We start from the raw sequence: 14,183 nt of genomic DNA, 5'->3' as shown, positions 1-14,183 counted from the left end.
CAGCTGTGATACAATACAACAGTGCCTATAAGTGAAACATGACTTGTGATTAGTAATTTGTTTCTGGACAGGAGATTCTTAAAACTGGACTTGTTTCTTAGGAGGAAATGTACTTTAGTTCTGTGTAGTTTCATTCCCTCATATCTCAACCCTGGGTTTACTGTGAAGACTCTTCAAGATACTGTCCTGTTATTTACTGACTGTAATTTTCTAAGTGAATCTGTTGCCAGGTTTGTCAGTGATGTCTCTGCCAACTGTCCCACTGTCTGGTTTAGGGGTAAATTTTATTCTGTATAAAGAGCCATACAGGTTAGGTTTTGAAGCCCATATGACACAATTATTCTACTCTGCTGTTTTAGACAGAAATAGTCATATACAATAAATAAACAAATTAGCATGACTATGTCCCAGATTTTAATTTTATAAGATCAGGTAGTAAGCCAATTTGGCTCAGAGGACATAGTTTGCCAACTCCTAGTCATTGAACAGAGGACAACTCAGATAGAGTGGAAGTTACAATAAACAGTATACACATGGATAAGAAAAATGTTTCTGGCAGGGTGATGAACTTATGGATAACAGACTATAATCTGTTATCCATAAATTATTATGCTTTATTACACTTTTCCACTAAAATACATACTTTTAGGAATTAAAAGCAGTGAGCTGGAATTCTGACTTCGTACATACTCCAACATTCCTCTCTCTTTGCCAGCACAAATAACAGGGGGTCTCCTATCCCAGGGATCATTTCCCTAGTTAAAAACTCAGGGCTTGCAGCAAGAGGACAGGTACATTTCATTAGTCCCTCCTCCCTAACACCAGCAAAAATAAAAGCAAAAGGTACTCACTTGAATAGTAAGTTAAGACCAAAGAGGGTAAACATGACAGCCATGTAACCAACGATACCAGTGGCATAGCTGATTTTATAGATCAGCAGGAACCACTTATACACCAACCTAAAGAAAGGAGAGAAAATTAGTACAACTGACACAGAAACTCTGTGTCTGCCCAAGGGGCCTTTGTACCACCCAAATCCTATTTTCACATTAATGGGGATATTAGGTTCTTTCTAGGAAGGACGGAGTTACTATACAACTCCCTTATTTGCAGAAATACCTCCATGGACCAAGGAATTAGTGCTTTGTATTTTCGTAGAAGGAAGAAGAAAGAACCTTAAAAGGTTTCAGTTTCAAAGAAAGAGCACAGCTGACCTCAGACAGTAATGTTATTCCCCATTTGCTAGGTGGATAAGTAAGTGAAAAAGTAACCACAGCCATGCAAAGAAGGAATAGGTGCTAAGTTTATTTGTTCTTGTCAAGAAAAAGAACTCAATAAAGAAAGATGTAGAAATAGTTACAGGTTTTTGCACGTAGGCATGATTTGTTCCTATACTACAGGCCAATTATACAATGAATTAGCTTTGGAATTTTTTTTTACATTAAGGGAGGAACATGGAAGAGATGCTAAAGAATATCTTTGAACTGGATGTACATGTATGACGATGGTAGGCTGGAGTGGGGCTGCAAAGTGCTCCTAACGGAGGAACAGTCATTGCCAGGAGCCAGGAAGAAGCAGTGCAGAATTGTTGGCTTGACCCCAACTGGGTTCAGAGATCAAAGATGGTCCCATGAAGGTACAGTCTTTTAAACGCCACAGTGAGGCACCTGATTAAGAGGGGCCTCTATTTTGTCTGTGATTATTCAATTTGTTTACATAATCAGCACCAGCCTGGCTCCTGGTTATCCTATGAGATAGCAGCTAGTATCACATTTTTAGGGATAAGGAATTCAAGGCTCAGAAAGTGAAGACTACTGGTCAAAACTTAACAAGTGATAGATGTGGGGTTTTCCAACTCACATCCATCCAGTTCCAGGGCCTGTGATCTTCTATACTGGTCCTTAAGGTTACAAACTACCAGAGCCACAGAGGGGTTTCTGGATCACCAATTTCACCTTGAAGACAAATTCTACTTTGTACAATTAAACTCAAAAGGTGTAAGAAAGTCTTGCAGTAAAGTGAAACATAAGGGTAGGGAAAAGAACAACCTAGAAGACTTTGGATCTAGTCATCACAACTTTGAGGCTGGCCAGTTACTACTAGGCTCTCCTGGACCTTTACCAGGTCTCTCAGCACTTACCCACTACCTGAAAGAGTTGCTTTCCCATCCATCTCCTCCATTAACGAGTACTCCTGGAGGGCAGGGACCATGTCTTATCAAGTTTTGTGTCCCAAGTGCTCAGCACAGGGCCTGACACACAGCAGATGCTCACTGAATGAGATTTTTTTTTTTTCTGTCAGATATTGCTGGTTGAAAGAATTGAACAAATATGTGTCTGGTAAAAACACAGAGACTTATATGAGCAGGGACACTTTTTGACCCGAGAAGAAAGCATTATTTGCTAGAAAATTGCAAATTTGCCAACAGCATTCATTCAACAAAAATTTAGAGAAGGTTGCTATGTGCCAGGCCCTGTGGGAGGAGCATGGAAATAAAAGGGCAAAGTGATATGGTTCCTGAACTCAAAGTTACAGTTTAGTGGGGGAGATAGAAATCAAAATGTTTAATTGTAAATTCTGTGAAGGAAAATTACAGGGCACTAAGAAAGAATATAACAGAGAATCTAATTTAGAGATCAGAGAAGTGCTCACAGAAGTAACATTTAAAATGAACCCACAGGAAATGAGCAAAAAATAAAACTGGACTACATTTTCACCAGCATTTGCTTACTTATTTTGCATGTTTATAATATATACAGGCCTTGATATAAATCATAGGATTAAGCTATGGGGAAATACTCAGGGGTGGTGGGGAGAGGTTTATCTTGAATGAGAGGTTGTCTCCCAATCAGCTTGTATTGGTAGAGTCCACAGAAATTATGGTAGACAAGGACTGGAATTTTTTCAATCTAAACCCACCCTCCTTCCATGCATCCCAGCCCATTAACCTTGCTCTTGCTCACTAACTAAACTCTTACCTGGGAGTTGTCTGTACCAAAGGTTTCCGGGTGGCTCGGAAGGTGACAAAGGCTGTGACAGCAGAGAAAAAGACCCAGATCACTAGGAACCTCCACCAGTGCAGCTTCACTGTGAAATAGAGGGGAACAATCCACATCTGAAAGAGGGTCACCATCTGAAATACAAACACAAGCACTTCAGCTCTAACCACTTTCCTCTGCAGCTCCAGCCACAAACCTAGTATGCATCTTATGTGTTGTTTTAGCCCGACACTCTGCTACATTTCTAGTTTTCAGTAACAATCTCTCTACCAGTGAGCAAGTCAGAAGTTCAAGGCCAAGCTTTTATGCCTCACATAATCATTTACATATTCTTTCCCTTTTAGCCTTTGTTATCCCTTGACTGCCAAACTGCCATATGTTGTTAGTCTCCCTGCATTCAGTGTCTTTCCCTACAACTCTATCCTTCAATCTATTCTTGAAGTGGTATTTTTAACACGGAGTCTTAACCATGTCATTCCCTGCTTACAACCTTAAAATGGGCCCCTGCATGGAGAGTAACACCCAATGTCCTCAGACATGCAAGCCCTCTCCAATATGAACCAAACACTTTGTCAGGGACTACCTTCTAGCACAGCCTATGCCTTTATTGAGCTTGTCCCTTTAGGTTAACAAGAATTCTTTCCTACCTTCCTATCTGCCTGATAATACATTCAAGACACATGAACAGGTCACAACTTTCTAGAACTACAAAAGCATTTCCTTTTCTACCACTGTGACAATGCTGATCTGGAGTACAAAGTCAGATTTAAATTCACTTTCCCTATTGTGAATAGTGCTGCAATAAACATAGGGGTGCATGTATCCTTTTCAATCAATGTTTTTGTGTTCTCTGGGTAGATTCCTAGGAGTGGAATTGCTGGATCATATGGAAGCTCCATTTTTAGTAGTTTGAGGAACCTCCACACATTTTTCCATAGTGGTTGGACCAGTTTACATTCCCACCAGCAGTGTAGGAGAGTTCCTTTTTCTCTATACCCTTACTAACATTCATTATTGCCAGTTTTTTTTTAATATGGGCTATTCTCACTGGTGTAAGGTGGTCTTTGATTTGCATATTCCCAATAATGAGGGAAGTTGAACATTTTTTTATATACTTGCTGACCAGTTGCATTTCCTCTTTGGAGAAGTGTCTTTTTAGTTCTTCTGTCCCTTTTTTTGACTGGACTGCTTACTTGGTTTCTGTTGAGTCATGTGAGCTCTTTGTAGATCTTTGTGAATGGTCCCTTATCAGTTGTATGGAGTACAAAAATTTTCTCCCAATCAGAGGATGTGTCTTTTATGTTTTGGTGTCTCTTTTGCTGTACAAAAGCTTTTTTAGTTTGATGTTAACCCAGCTGTTTATCTTTTCCTTCACTTTCTTTGCTTTGGGGGATGAGGTTTTAAAAATGTTCCTTAGATGTATTTCAGGTAGTGTTTTGACTTTATTTTCTTCTATATATTTTATGATCTCAGGTCTTACATTCAGGGCTTTTATCCATTTTGAGTTGTTTTTTTGTGCATGGTGTGAAGCAATAGACTAGTTTCACTCTTTTGCACACAGCAGTCCAATCTTCCCAGCACCATTTATTGAACAAACTGTCCTTGTTCCATTACACGTCCTCTGTCAAAGATTAACTGATATGTGTGTGTGTGGGGGGGGGGATGTGTGTATACATATATACATATATATATATATAGTTCTATCCCTGGGTTTTCTATTCGATTCCAATTGTCTGTGTGTATGTTTTGGTCAGTATGGAAACACCCAAAAATAGATGGCTGGATCAAGATGTGGTATGTGTGTACCACAATGGAATACTATTCAACTATCAAAAAGATAAGCTTATACCATTCGCAGCAACATGAATGGAGCTGGAAGGGATTATGCTCAGTGAAATAAGAATAGTATAACTAAATAAGCATAAATAAGTAAAATTTCAGATGGTTTCACTTATGGGAGGAATACAGGGGAACCAAATAAGGGATAAGGAAAACACTAAGCTTTTAAAAAAATTAGCAGGCAACTATAAATCAGAGACATTCTACAAGCGAGGGGAGGGAGAGGGATCAAAACAGGAGAAAAAGAGCACAAGGGACTTCAGTGATGGTACAAAGGTGAATCAGTAGGAATTTACAGAGACTACACCAGAGAGGAGAAAGCAAAAATGCAAAATGTGCAAAAAATGAATAATTATGTTATATATTATATATTTAAAATAATAAAAATTTGCTCTCCCTTAATGTAAACTGGACAGCAGAGACTAGACCATATTCGTCTATTTCCTTTATGCTAGGAAAATATATGGCACATGACCGATCCTCAGTACATTTAGATAAATGAGAGAACAAAACTAAAACCATAGGAGAGTGACTCATTTGTTTTAAAGAGGGCCTACTTTTTCCTCCTGAGACCGTCACCTTAGTGGGAGTTAGATGGAATTACAAATATAATTCTTAGTTAGAAATCTGGAGTAATCACCAGTCTTCTGCTACCAATACCTTGTGATCAGCTCACCAGCCATACCGCTTTCACTAAATGCTACACTTCTCAGGGAAATAGATGTGAAAGGATATAATTTTTCCTTCTTGATCCCATCATATGAAATGAAAGAACATTTTTTAAAAGGGGACAGGTGCTTCAAGAGGAAAAGTTTTCTGACGTTCCATAGTAAACTTCTGTTAAATGTATTTACTAATGGAGGTTTCTAGATCAGCACTATCCAAATCAAAATATGATGCAGGTCACATAGGCAATTTTAAGTTTCCTGGTAGTAATGCTTAAAGAAATTAAAAATGGGTAATAATTTTAATATATTAATGTATTTAATATATTTAATTTAACCCAATATAAACAAAATATTCCCATTTCAATATTGTACTCGATACTAAAATGATCTAAGAAGTTTGTTAACTTTAATTAGGTACTAAGGCTTTTAAATCTGATGTGTACTTTATATTTCTAGCATATCTGAAAGTACAGGTACATTTTAAGTGCTCAGTTGTCACCACAGGCCCAGGGGTTACCATACAGGTAGCTTAAGAGCTACTTTCAGTGTCATCTATAGCTACACTGTCATAGCCTGTGCCAGGAAAAAGCCTTCACTTTTTAATGTTATTTTTTACAGTTGACAAAGAGAGTCTGCTTGTGAAAGGAGGATGGAAAGCAGAGACACTGTGCTTACGGGTTTCCAGTTGTCTATGCCTACTGCTGCTTGCTGCAGCTGGTCAGCTAATTCTATCGGTGTGGCCTCAGTACTGGTTCTATTGCACAGGAACCCCAATGACCCTTTGAATGAGGTATTCCAAACCATTCTGGCCTTATACCATAGTGTGGAAGCACCAGGAGTTACTAAGAAATGGTTGCCCAAATCATGCCCAAGACATGACATTCTAGGAGATACAGGGAGAAGACAACTACGGACTATTTAAATTAGGGGATAATCAAAATCATGATCCTAAAAGGTAGTAGATGGAGGTAAGGATGTGCAAAGAAGGGCTAAAGGGTCTTTGGTCTTCATATTTTTGCTTTAACAGGGTCATTTTACAAACAGTAGGCTGAGAGACTAGAGAAAATTAAATCAAGTGGCCTGGTCACATTTGTCCTTTCTAGTAAAAAACCAGAAAATCCTGGTTTCTACTCAGCTTTAAAATACTTGGCTATTCTATTAAAAACTAACAACTGCTCTAACTGCTTCTCCTTCCCACTATTCATCAACAGCATGTTCTGAGGAGGAATCTAGTCAAGATAATCCTCTAGGTGAGCTGAAGCTCTGCACAATTTGGGTACAGTGAAAGGCAGAGGACCTGAATTCTATTCTGAGTTTAACAAAGATACAAACAGGAGGAAGCCTGGGCATCAGTGTAAAAAGAATGAAAAATCTTGCCTTGCTTTGTAAATTTCATGCTTATAACTTTACGGTTGAAAAAGTTGTTCAGCTAACATCATATAAGAGAGAGACATGAAGAAGAAAAGAAGGGATTTAGGAGCAAGACTGGACTCTTTGAAACCAGATGGCCCAGTAGAAGCCCAGTCGCTAGATCCTAGCTCTTTTCTGTCTCCCACTCACTGGGTCACCATAAGGACATTCTTCTTCCTTGAAGGAGGGATTTGACTTGACTTCTAAATCCCCTTCAAATTCCTACATACTAGGTTCTGTTAAGTATCCTTGTACCACAGATTTCCAAGGAGAGCAGAGGTCGCATCACTCATTCACCCTTTAAGTATTTACTTTGCATTTAGGAAGAGGAAGACAGAAATAAAGAAAACCACCAAACCCTGTCCTCAAAGGGTTAACAAGTCTAACAGCAAAACACATAAATCAAACCCTTATTTTAGTGACTCTCAAACTTTAGCCCTTTTACCCTTAAAAATTTTAAGCATGAAAGTCAGAATTTTAGAATCAAAGAGACACATATATGTATTAATCCTTACATAGCTACTTACTGTGCTATCTTAGGCAAGTCTCTCAACTGTGGTTAAGTCTTAGTTCTCTGAATGGTAACAGGTGATGAACAGTATCTTTTCTCATAAAGTTGTACAGGTTGAGTTATTATATGGAAAGTTCTTAGAAAAGTGCCTACAAACTAATCAACCATAAGTAATATAAATGTAAGCATTGAGTACAATAGCTCTTACATTTAAATAGAAGTATTCAGTAAATGAGAAATTTTGTTATGGCTTCACAAGAATGAAACTGCATAAAATCACACAGATAAGGGAGCAAACACTGCAAAGAGGTAACCAAAGTCATCAACATACTAACAGTGATGGAATTATAATAATTTATTTATAATGTTTAATTTGTCCTTTCTAGGAATAATTGATCCAAAACACAAACCAAGGATTTGAGATCATTTCAGTTATCTAGGCGCTCCATTGGGGAGGCTTGAAAGCCAGACTCTTCTCAAAGCCTAGAAAGCTGCCACTAGGGTAAAGAGCGAGCCCAGTGGCTGACAAGGACAGGGCAGTGGGATAAGTAAACAATACAGACTTCCATGGGAAAAATGCTGTTACTTTCCCTAGTTAATCTCTTCATTGGTTTATACTATAATATTTACCAGCATTTTTCTTAATAAGTTGAAACTTCATCACTAAGGAAGGTATTTTTTTTTTTACATCAGTCTTCATTTTGTGCATTTTTCCATCTTAGTTGTAATCCCCATGGGCTTGCCACCACCAATTCACCTGTGTGCCATCACCACAGTTCAGTATACTCTTCCCACCCCAGTTCTGATCCCATTCTTCCTTCCACCCCCATAAAATGTTTATAGTTGTTCATTGTTTTCATTTTTACTCTACTGCCTTGGGCTAGACTGGAAATAAATGGCTAAAAGTTATGCAAGATTGTCCAAACAAATGTAGAGACTCTGGCACCATCTGGTGGCAACACCACACAGATACTTTTAGTTCAATAATTTGCTCAAGTATTTGTACCTTATGCTGTGCTACCACAAATTAATTGGAAGCCTTGGCCTAACTTTCCTTCCAGGATTTGGGGGTGATGAGACATAACACATGAATTCAGTACTGACACCAGAGTTCAAAGAAGAGATACAGCAGTGTGGGCAGGAGCTGTCAGGGAAGATTGGCCTGGAAGAGGCAGAGTTCTGGCTGGTTCTGAAGACTTGAATTTGCCTATCAGAGGGGAAAAGTTAAAGTCATTCATCCTCTCTCTCCCTGAATCTGCAAATACTAAGTTAAAAACTAGATTGAAACTGAGTCACTGATTCATTCAACAAACAATTCCAGCTTCTTCAACCTGGAAGGTAAGAATAGCAATATCTAGCTTAATTCTCCATAAGGCTACACAGTTAAGATGAGGATGTTAGATACTACCAGTAAGAGTCAGCATTTATTTATATATTTTGTTCAGCATATTTTTTTCTGTCAGCACATTTTTTTTTTTAAAGATTTATTTATTTGTGCATACAGAACTGGGGTACAGGCCAGAGGCTCAGGGGCGGTGAGAGGCTTCACCAGTGACAGAGTGGGGAACAGAACAGGCAGATCGACGAAGTACACTGCTGAAGGGAGCAGCAGGCGGGTCAGGAGAGGTCTGCCACGCCATGTGGTCACCTCTGGGGCAGGCGGGAATCGAACTCATGTGGAAGTGGCCTAAGCTGTTTTGTGCTGTGCTTTAACCTGCTGCACCACCAGGGAGGGCCTAGCACATTTTTTTTTAAAGATTTATTTATTTATTCGTACAGAACTGGGGTACAGGCCAGAGATGTGGAGGGTGAGAGGATTCACCAGAGACAGATTTGGGAGCAGAACAGGCAGATCGATGAAGTACACTGCTGAGGGGAACAGCGAGCGGGTCAGGAGAGGTCTGCCACGCCATGTGGTCACCTCTGGGGCAGGCGGGAATCGAACTCATGTGGAAGTGGCCTAAGCTGTTTTGTGCTGTGCTTTAACCCACTGCGCCACCAGGGAGGGCCCATGTCCAGCACATTTTTAAAACAAACATCAGAGGAAGTAATAACATTTTTTAAGGGTTATTTATTCATTTATGCATAGAAGAACTGGGGTGTAGGCCAAAAGTACAGGTAATAAGAGTATTCACCAGAGACAAAGTAAAGAACAGAACAGGTAGATCTACTGAAATACACTGTTAAAGGGAGCACTGGGTGAGACAGGAGAGGTTGGCTGCTCCATACGTGGGTTAGATCCCTGGCTGGGATCAAACTCAGGCTGCAGCAGCAGTGATAGTGCCTTGGTACTGAGACTTAACCCCTACACCACCAGGGAGGTCCTATTCAGCATGTATTTAAATGATTTTTGTTTTTCAGTCTAGAGCCCACCATCACCGTAAAGTGTGGTAGTGAAGATGGAGTCAATACATGACAATTCTAATTCATGTGAAGGTGAACAAGAAAACCTATAAATTTCTTTCACCACACAAACTATAATTTAGGGGCCTTCCCTGGTGGTACACAGGGTTGGAGTGCGGCACTAAGAAACCAAGCCAAGCTGTGGCCACTTCAGTGTCAGTTCCATCCCCACCCCAGAGGTAATCCACATGGCGCAACAGACCTCTCTCCTGTCTCACCCACTGCTCCCCTCAGCAGTGTACTTTGTCAATCTGCCTGTTCAGATCCCCACTCTGTTTCTGGTGAATCCTCTTGCTTCTGGTGAAGGTATGGCTATTATCTTTAGTTACCTGAAGAGCATCCAGAAACTACATGGTAGATATATTCTTTGTAGTCTGTGTGACTGATAAGACTCCTCACCATACTGGAATATTCTTCAGGGCAGACTTTGTTTAACAATTCCTTTGTACTACACCTGGACATCCTTATCACAAAAGCTAACTAAGAGATGTACTGGACATTCCCTGAAACTGACCAGAAAAATCTGTTTTTTTGTCCCCTTTTGCCTCTGAGTCCAACTCTATTCCTTCAGAGGGAGTAAGTTTACTCCCCGTTTCTTATGACTACTCTCCCAATACCTACATTATGTCTTCTTTCCCAGGTCATGCTTTTTTTTAAAGATTTATTTATGCATACAGTACTAGGTGCAGGCCAGAGGTGCAGGGGCAGTGAGAGGATTCACCAAAGACAAAGTGGGGAGCAGAACAGGCAGACTGATGAAGTACACTGCTGAGGGGAGCAGCAGGTAAGACAGAAGAGGTCTGCTGCGCCATGTGCATCACCTCCGAGGGGGGGATCAAACTCGCACCAAAGCAGTCATGAGGTGCCCAGGCCAGCTTCGCAGTGCTGTGCTTTAACCTGCTGAGCCACCAGGGAAGGCCTCCCAGGTTATCTTGTTCTAGGGAAAAGTGTCAGTCAAGTTAACAGAACTTACTAAGCACTTACTGGATACCATGCTAAGTACTGAACGATTCAGAGATAAAATACAAAACCACCTCAAGAATTTAAGTCTACTGAAGAGAAACAAACAGTACTCCTGCCAGCCAGAACTATACAAAGGAAAGGTACTTCACTCAATGCAAAGGAGCTATAGGAAGCTTCCTAAAGAAAGAGCTCTGTCTGGAGAATGGGATCAAAAACGGGGGGGTGGGGAGGGAAGTGCACGGGATTATGGTGATGGCACACGGGTGACATGGTGATGGGAAACCCGCGGGGATTAAAATTGAGATGGGGGGGGGGGGAAATGTACAAAATGATGTAAAAAATAAACTGTTATAAAATAAAAAAATTTTAAAAACGTAAAAAAAAAAAAAAAGAAAAAAAGAAAGAGCTCTGTCCTGAAGGTTGCGTAGATACAAGTAGAAAAAGGCATCATGATGGAATTTCACAAAAGATTAACAAGGTATGCTTGGGAAAGTACAGGTAATGTCTGGGGGAGGTATGAGAAATCAGTTTGAAGAGGAGGCTGATATGTACAACACATCTGGAAGTTTTTAATTATATTCCAAAGAAAAGGTTTTTTCTTTCTCATAGAAAATGGATTACAACCCTTTACCATCTTAGCATTCTTCAGCCAAATTCTGGTAACCATCTTATATCTTCATCTGAAAAAAATCTAAAGTACTTTAAAGATTTCCAGGTAGGGGGCCCTCCCTGGTGGCACAGTGGGTTAAAGCACTGCACTAAGAAGCTTAAGCCATTTCCACATGAGTTCGATTCCCGCCTGCCCCGGAGGAGACCACATGGCGAGGCAGACCTCCCCTGACCCGCCCGCTGCTCCCCTCAGCAGTGTACTTCGTTGATCTGCCTGTTCTGCTCCCTGCTCTGTCTCTGGTGAAGTCTCTCACTGCCCCTGAGTCTCTGGCCTGTACCCCAGTTCTGTATGCACAAATAAATAAATCTTTACAAAAAAAAAAAAAAAAAAAAGATTTCCAGGTAGGAAATTTTGCCACTCATCTATTCCAATAGGGAATAGCAGTTCAAGGAACAGGAGTTTGAGAAGACATTATATCTGGAAACAGATGATGAAATCTTCTCCTTGGAGATCTTTAAAAATAGGATAGATAACTCTCCAGGCATAAATGTATTCCTTCCCATAACATCCCTGAAGGAACTACAAAAATAAGTAATATTGACTCTGAATAGGTGATGAAAATTGAGTAACAGAGAGGCCCAAAAGCACGGACTGGCCTGGGCTGGGTTCCCAATCCACATCTTCTGTCTCCCAAGTCCTTTCTAGCATCTTTTACTGAGTTTTTAGGGAGATCCTAGAAAAGTTAAATGGCAAGATGAGGTATAAAGAGATAAAAAGCGGGTAGTTGTTAAAATACCTGAAATCCAAGGAAATGACTTGGGCAAAAGTCATTAAAGAACAAAAAACCTGAAGTGTTTGGGGGGGGGGGGTCAAAACCATAAACACCCATACCAAATCGGGCAATTTTCTGAAACATTCAAGAAATTTCAAAATATTATTGAGTATTCTGTGAAAAGAGCACTTAACCAAGACTCAGATTTTGGTTTTATGTCTTGCTCTCTAATTTAATGGGCATATTCTCCTGGCAAGTAACTTCAGGATTCTACACTTTGGTTTATTAACTTTAAAAAAACAAACAAACAGGAAACTATCTTTTAAAGCTGCTGTAAAATTCCAACATGATAGCGGATGAGAAAATAATTCTTTTTAAATATCAACAAATTGAAACTATAAAGTTTAGATATTAGCATTACTGCTACTGAAACAGTACCTGAGACTTAGTTACAGAAAACACACAATCTCATGGTCTATATCAACTAATTTAGATTAAGTCTTTCTTCTCTTAAGGTAAAGAAGGTTGGGCTTTAGTTCCTAAGTTAGAGAGAAGTTTGATACTTTCACAGTGAAACCATGCTCATAACTGGGCTCATGACAGGCAATATCCATGCTGCTCTACGTCCTAGAGTCTAAGACACTGTTTCTTATCAGGAATGTTTTCATTCCCCAGGAGATGTTTGGCATTGCCTGGAAGCCTTTTTTTGGTTGTTACAGCTGGGGGAGGATTACAACTGGCATCTAATAGGTAGAGATGAGTGATGCTATTGCTGCCTTATACCCTACAGTGTATATAATTGCACACCTCCCCATCTTTTCCCACACCCCAAAAACAAACACCAAAGAATTACTGGCCCAAAATGTCAATAGCCGCCTATTGAGAAACCTGCTCTAGGAGTGTTTTTTCACTCAGTGGTTATGGTGACCAACCAACACTAAATTTCATTTAGTTTGAGAGAAAAAGCTGTATCATTTAATTCCATCATCTCTTGGCATGATCTATAGGTCATGCTAATTTTTGAAAACTCTGCTGCTAATTTCAAAATAGTTAATTTTTCTACTGCCCAACAAGAGCCTGTCCTTTAAACAACAGTCTCTAAGAAGCTGTTTTGTTTGATTTCTTTTTATTCCCAGCCGTCAACCAGTAGACATTCTAATGTATTTAATAAGGTATTCTTCGTGTCCTTAAAACTACATATATTTTGATTTATTAACTAGTACTGCATTGTGCCCTTTTTGCTTGTTACTTTTTTCCCACTAGTACCAAGTTTTTTTAAGATTCATACAAATAGTATGAATACACCTACTGTGTTTCTGTTAACTGCACCACAGTGTGACGACATGCACCCACGTTACAGATTTACTGAGAAAGATATCCAGATTGCCTCAACTCCTCAACTGACTTGAATGAACTTTCCCACATGTCCACTTAAAATGTGTCTGTTTCAATGACCAAGTGCTATGCTGCTCTCTCAATGCCTGCACCAGTTATCATACCCAGATAAGTACATGAAGTACAGAGAGTACATGAAGGTTCCTACAGACCCTGATTCCTGCCAGTATTTGGCAATATGCAACTCTCCAGTTTCTAGCCAGTCTAATAAATACAAAGTGATAAAATCATTGCTGACTTACTGTACTTCTCTAATGACTAATGACTTCAAACATTTTTTTCTCATACTTGATGGACCTTTGGATTTTCTCTCCTATAAATTGCTTGTTCATATCCTTTGCCCACTTTTTTATTGTCTTTTATTATTTCTGTCTGTCATTATTGATTTTTTGAGTTCGTTCATATGGATATTAATCAAGCTTCAGTTTTAATCATTACTAAACTCCCATTCTGTTATTCAGTAAAATTTCCTACGGTACCTTTTCTTTCTTTTTTTTTAAGTTTATTTATTTATGCATGCAAAATTAGGGTACAGGCCAGAAGTATGGGGGGCTGAAGGGGACAGGATTCATCCATGCTGCACTTTAACCTACAATACCACCAGGGAAGGCAA

The 14,183-nt window shown here is 39.6% G+C and overlaps 1 protein-coding gene across 2 annotated transcripts in view; it reads right to left on the bottom strand.

Annotated features, from left to right (window-relative positions):
- Nucleotides 1–14,183, bottom strand: part of RNF121 (ring finger protein 121) — a 62,305-nt gene that overhangs the window by 13,744 nt on the left and 34,378 nt on the right. For both annotated transcript variants that reach the window (XR_001145466.1, XM_004683163.2), the window contains exons 4-5: nt 2,979–3,133; nt 852–959 (exon numbers count right to left, since the gene is read on the bottom strand). Coding sequence is in view for 1 of the 2 variants with exons in the window: in XM_004683163.2 (XP_004683220.2) it covers nt 852–959; nt 2,979–3,133 (263 nt within the window). In the remaining variant the exon portion in view is untranslated. The remainder of the gene's footprint in view (nt 1–851; nt 960–2,978; nt 3,134–14,183) is intronic.

This window comes from Condylura cristata, unplaced genomic scaffold, assembly GCF_000260355.1.
Source record: "Condylura cristata isolate star-nosed mole 26May11 unplaced genomic scaffold, ConCri1.0 scaffold00015, whole genome shotgun sequence".
NCBI lineage: Eukaryota > Metazoa > Chordata > Mammalia > Eulipotyphla > Talpidae > Condylura > Condylura cristata.
Note: the sequence above shows the minus strand (reverse complement) of the source record. Positions and strands in the feature narration are given on the sequence as shown.